Raw genomic sequence first — 6,000 nt, 5'->3', positions numbered from 1 at the left:
ACATTTGAATGCTAAACGCTTAAAAACAAAGGTTAAAAAAATCTGCTGATGTGTGCGTCAGCAAAAAATAGAATGTGAAAGGAAAAAAAAAAGGAAGAAAAATACAATTGTTACACAATGGTGAAATTATAAGAAGGTAGGAAAGAAATTTGGACAATTTTTGAAGAACAAGAAGAGGACTCGAAGAAGAAGAAGAAGAAGAAGAAGAAGAAGAAGAAGAAGAAGAAGAAGACAAAGAAGAAGAGGAATCGGAGGAAGAAGAAGAAGAAGACAAGAAGTTGAAGAAGAAGAAGACAAGAAGTTGAAGAAGAGGAAGAAGAAGAAGAGGAGGCGGAGGAATAATAATAATAATATTACAGAGATTGCTCTTCCATTTGACGCCTCCCTCTCTTTAGTTATCCCTGCTCGGTGTCCTTCCCTGTCCCTTGTTTCTCCTCCTCGTGTCATGGCGGTGTACGGAGTGCTCCTGCTGTGAGTAACGGACATTGGTCGACCGGGTGGGAAACGAGAGTGATAAAATAACTATACCGGTCCCGCTTTGTTCCGGTTTGGGTCCGAGCATGAGCCGAAGCTGGTCCCTCTCGGCGCTCAGGAAAGTCCGTAGGCTTTGCGGCCTAGTTGCCGTACATTGTTTAAAAACTTGTGTGCTTGGTTAAACTTTAACTTCGTCAGTTGTTTTCGCTTGATGACACTTGCTATAGTTTGGGACATGAGCATCGGATTAACAGAAGGGCAATCGGCATCTGAGAAATGCGCAACCTTCAAGTTGAAGGAGCAAATGTGCAGGATTTGGATAATATAAAGTATATTCCAGTGATATGTAAAGCGAGAGCCTTTAAGAGACTACGTGGTTGAGCAGTGATGGAAGGAGTGCTATTTAGGATAAGTAAAAGGCATCATTATCATCAATCATAATCATCATAATCATTATCATCAATCGTAATTATAATCATCCTCATCATTATCATGAATAATCATAATCATTCTCATCATTATCAATCATAATCATCCGCATCATTTTCATCAACCATAATCATCCGCATCATTTTCATCATCATCCTCATTCATCATTTTCATCAACGATATTCATAATCATCCGCATTATCAATCATAATCATCCACATCGTTTTCATCATCATACTCATCAATCGTAATCATCCTCACCATTATCATCAATCATAATCATCCACATCATTTTCATCATCATCCTCATTATCCTCAATCATAATCATAATCATTCTCATCATTATCATCAATCATAATCATATGCATCAATCATCAGCATCATCATCAACTTCATCATTTTCATTTATCATCCTCATCATTATCATCAATAATATTCATCATTATCACCGATCATCGATCATTATCAATCATTGTCATCCTGGAATCGGTATCAAAGTAACAAGAAAACAACTCTGCAAGCCAAATATATTGTGAGAAGGAAGGATAAGGCCAATAATATTATTCATAACATCGATCATCTATCTATAATTCCAGCTGTGTGTGTGTGTGTGTGTGTGTGTGTGTGTGTGTGTGTGTGTGTGTGTGTGTGTGTGTGTGTGTGTGTGTGTGTGTGTGTGTGTGTGTGTGTGTGTGTGTGTGTGTGTGTGTGTGCGTGCGTGCGTGCGTGCGTGCGTGCGTGCGTGCGTGCGTGCGTGCGTGCGTGCGTGCGTGCGCGCGCGCGTGCGTGCGACCACTGTTTCTCAACAACCGCTGGTCCGATCTAATTGAAACTTGCCAGGTATATTGCAAGGGTCCTGAGGATGTGCCTTTTCAAGGTTTGATATTAATCGGACAAGTGCTTCCCAAGTTATGGCCATTTATTTACCAAACCAATGACAAGACACGTTGTTGCGTGGGCGTGGCCGATGGGGAAGGGAAGCTCAGCCGCGTTCCCCATTATAGGTTACAACGTACAGGCTTCCGGATAGTGATGACTTCGTGTATTCTAATAATTTCTCGATTTCTTATGCGCATTTATAGATAAACACAATGCCCCAAGTTATGATCGTTTTCATATTAGACGGTGAATAAATTTCGGTAACATCAGAGTGCTGGTGTGCTCCGAACCAGGAAGTAAATTTTTTTTCTCTCTTCTCTTCTCTTTTTGTTTTTCCTTGCGACGACATTGCGAAGAGGTAAAATACGTTGACGCTAATTGAATAATTGGCCATTAAAGCCTAAATTGCGAATCATCGTAACTGTGAAATGCGAACTTCCGCACCACGCACCTACGGGCACACGAGAGCGAAGAAACGGCCTGTGTGGTTGTTGTTTCTTGCTCACGGTTGGAATATTTATTTATTCTTTTTTTTAACGGGCACGTACTAGTCTATCTATAATTCCAGGTGTGTGTGCGTGCGTGCGTGCGCGACCGCTGTTTCTCGACAACCACTGGTCCGATCTAATTGAAACTTGCCAGGTATATTGCTGGGGACCTGAGTATGTGCCTTTTCATGGTTTGATATTAATCGGACAAGTGGTTCCCAACTTATGGCCATTTATTTACCAAACCAATGACAGGACACATTGCTGCGTAGGCGTGGCCGATGGGGAAAGGGCGCCATTTAGTTACCACTGACAGGACACGTTGCTGCGTAGGCGTGTGAATTTGCGTAGGCGTAACCTCAGAATGTGAATTTCACACAAAAAAAATGTAACAAGAAACATTGTATCTATATATTAAACCTGAAGGACCAATTTTGTGCTCCTCCTAGCGGTCGCGTCACGTTTTTCTTGGTACTTTGACCTGAGAAGTTTTGACACGGTGTTTGTACGTCAAAGTAGACACGTGCACAAATCGGGGGACTTCTTCACAAGGAGTAGTGTACAACAAAAATGTCCTATATAGGACGTTTTGTAGGCCTCATTAGGTAAGGCCATGGAGTACATCGACTCCGGCTCTTACAAGAGCCGCCACTGGTTGTCATATTGGGCTAATGGAACGGAATCCGTCTGTGACGGGGTTTCGCCGAGTTTAAATAAATTCAAACGAAGTAAAGGCAGTCAGGAAGGATTTATTAAAGTGTGGTCATGTGGAAATGTGTTGGAGTTATATGAAACAATGTTTGAGTGAAGTGCAGGGAATGTAGTGAGTGTAGTGAATCTAGACTTTCAGATGTGGTACCACATAGAGGGTTATTAGCTAGGGTGAGAGCTTTTGAGTTGCTCATGTAGCTAACTAGATTGAAAACTTGCTTATTGATAGGTAACAAAGAGTGGTTGTGAGTGGGAGGATGTCAGACTGGGATGTTGTAAGTCGTGGGGTATCTCAAGGATAAATTGTTATTACCCCCCCCCCCCCCACTCGTGCAGCAGGAGATTGGTTTTTGCAATTGCTTGTGTGCGTGTCTGTCCATCTGCGTGTCTATTATTTTGTCAACTTTTTTTTTCACCATTTGGGCAATTCCAAGGTTAGTAACGTTACATTTTAAGCAAATTAGCAAAGCTATTTCGACTCTAATATCAAGATATAAGATTTTCAATTCTCCACTATGTTACAATCAATTTATCTTACCCAGACCTGTTACACAGTAATAATTAAAAACAGTGAGACCTGTATTTGTGAGTTGTGATAGGAACTGTAATGTTCGTTAGTAACGTTACAAAAAAAGGACATGGATAATTTTGCATTTCTTTGCATAAAAACTTTCCTCAAACGGGATACAGCAGAAACTGGAAGGGCACTTAGTAGAGCGCATACTTCCGTCAAGTAATGCCTGATCCACAAGAACATATCGGGCCCGATACATTTTTGAAATATCATGCTATACAGTATTGTATCGTTTTTGGTCCGATCTCTCAATGGTGAAGAATCACTTTAAAGATTAAATAATTCTCATATTCAGATCCAGATTTGGATCTTCACCAAAATCGAATCAATTCTTCCTTTCCACACATCCAACGTGCCCACCAAATTTCATCCGAATCCGTCCACAACTTTTTGGGATATCCTGCACACAAACAAACCGACAAACAAACAAACAAGCAGTCATAGACTGGTACTTACGAAATCGTTAACTTCACCTCTGGCCTTGTCTAATAAAAGCTGTCTCGAGAGAAGGTAGCGACGCAAACCAGAAGTTTCTTCGATGATTCTGTACCAAACCATCAAAAATCAAATGTTTTGGATGTTTGACCTCACTGTGACCTTGACCTTTGACCGATTTTGACCAAAATCTAATCGGCATTAGGCATCACCCTCCTGAATCACGTGGTGTAATTTGACATTGGTAGCTTCTTCCGTTCTCGAGTTATCGTGCCTACAAACAAACAAAGAAACAAACAAGCAGTCATAGACTGGTACTTACAAAATCGTCAACTTGACCTCTGACCTTGTCTAATAAAAGCTGTCTCTTGAGAAGGTAGCGACACAAACCAGAAGTTTCTACCATGATTTTCTGTGCCAAACCATCAAAAATCGAATGTTTTGGATGTTTGACCTCACTGTGACCTTGACCTTTGACCGATTTTGACCAAAATCTAATCAACACTAGCCATCAGCCTCCTGAATCACGTGGTGTAATTTGACATTGGTCGCTTCTTCCGTTCTCGAGTTATCTGTACCAAACCATCAAAAATCGAATATTTGACCTCACCGTGACCTTGACCTTTGACCGATTTTGACCAAAATCTAATCAGCACTAGCCATCACCCTCCTGAATCACGTGGTGTAATTTGACATTGGTAGCTTCTTCCGTTCTCAAGTTATCGTGCCTACAAACAAACAAACAAACAAACGGAAGTCATCAATATAGATTTCGTAAGTAACAAACAAACAAACAAGCAGTCATAGACTAGTACTTACGAAATCGTCAACTTGACCTCTGACGTTGTCTAATAAAAGCTGTCTCTTGAGAAGGTAGCGACGCAAACCAGAAGTTTCTACGATGATTCTGTACCAAACCATCAAAAATCGAATGTTTTGGATGTTTGACCTCACGGTGACCTTGACCTTTGACCGATTTTGACCAAAATCTAATCAGCGCGAGCCACCACCCTCCTGAATCACGTGGTGTAATTTGACATTGGAAGCTTCTTCTGTTTTCGAGTTATCATTTTTTGGATGTTTGACCTCACTGTGACCTTGACCTTTGACCGATTTTGACCAAGATCTAATCAGCACTAGCCATCAGCCTCCTGAATCACGTGGTGTAATTTGACATTGGTAGCTTCTTCCGTTCTCGAGTTATCTGTACCAAACCATCAAAAATCGAATATTTGACCTCACCGTGACCTTGACCTTTGACCGATTTTGACCAAAATCTAATCAGCACTAGCCATCACCCTCCTGAATCAAGTGGTGTAATTTGACATTGGTCGCTTCTTCTGTTCTCGAGTTATCGTGCCTACAAACAAATAAACAAACAAACAAACAGAAACGGAAGGCATCAATATACTTACGAAATCTTTAGATTTCGTAAGTAACAAGCAGTCATAGACTGGTACTTCCGAAATCGTCAACTTGACCTCTGACCTTGTCTAATAAAAGCTGTCTCTCGAGAAGGTCGCGACGCTAACCTGAAGTTTCTACGATGATTCTGTATCAAAGCATCAAAAATTATAAAGTCGACCGAAGCAACAATCTCCATTTCTCCACGCAATTATATTATACCTTAACGTAGCTCAACGACACGTCTGCTCGAGCGCACTGAATCATGGGACGACCAGTGACGTGTCGAGTGAAATATTTTTTTTATACAATCTTAAAACGTCTCCAAAACATCCGATTTTTTTACCAGAATTTCGACAACCGAGTTTTAAGCGTCCTAAGCGATCGCAAAAACCGAAGACAAAATGAAAATCGAAGTTAAAACGAACTCGTAACGTCGAGCGAAGCAAAAATACTCCATTTCTCCACATAAATTTACGGAATTATGTTTGACCTCACTGAGACCTTGACCTTTCACCGATTTTGACCAAAATCTAATCAGCACTAGCCACGACCCTCCTGAATCACGTGGTGTAATTTGACATTGGTAGCTTCCTCCGTTCTCG

At 41.0% G+C, this 6,000-nt stretch overlaps 1 protein-coding gene across 2 annotated transcripts in view; it reads left to right on the top strand.

The window, feature by feature from the left end:
• The first annotated feature begins 242 nt into the window (after nucleotides 1-242).
• The window catches only part of SACM1L (SAC1 like phosphatidylinositide phosphatase), a 96,992-nt gene continuing 91,234 nt past the window's right edge, over nucleotides 243-6,000 (top strand). For both annotated transcript variants that reach the window (XM_085878132.1, XM_085878133.1), the window contains exon 1: nucleotides 243-471. In XM_085878132.1, the coding sequence (XP_085734258.1) occupies nucleotides 446-471 (26 nt within the window). In that variant the 5' untranslated portion in view covers nucleotides 243-445. The remainder of the gene's footprint in view (nucleotides 472-6,000) is intronic.

This window comes from Eptatretus burgeri, chromosome 4 (genome assembly GCF_056783735.1).
Source record: "Eptatretus burgeri isolate ZD-2024b chromosome 4, Ebu_testis_v1, whole genome shotgun sequence".
Taxonomy (NCBI): Eukaryota; Metazoa; Chordata; class Myxini; order Myxiniformes; family Myxinidae; genus Eptatretus; species Eptatretus burgeri.
This window is presented reverse-complemented; position numbering and strand designations above follow the sequence as displayed.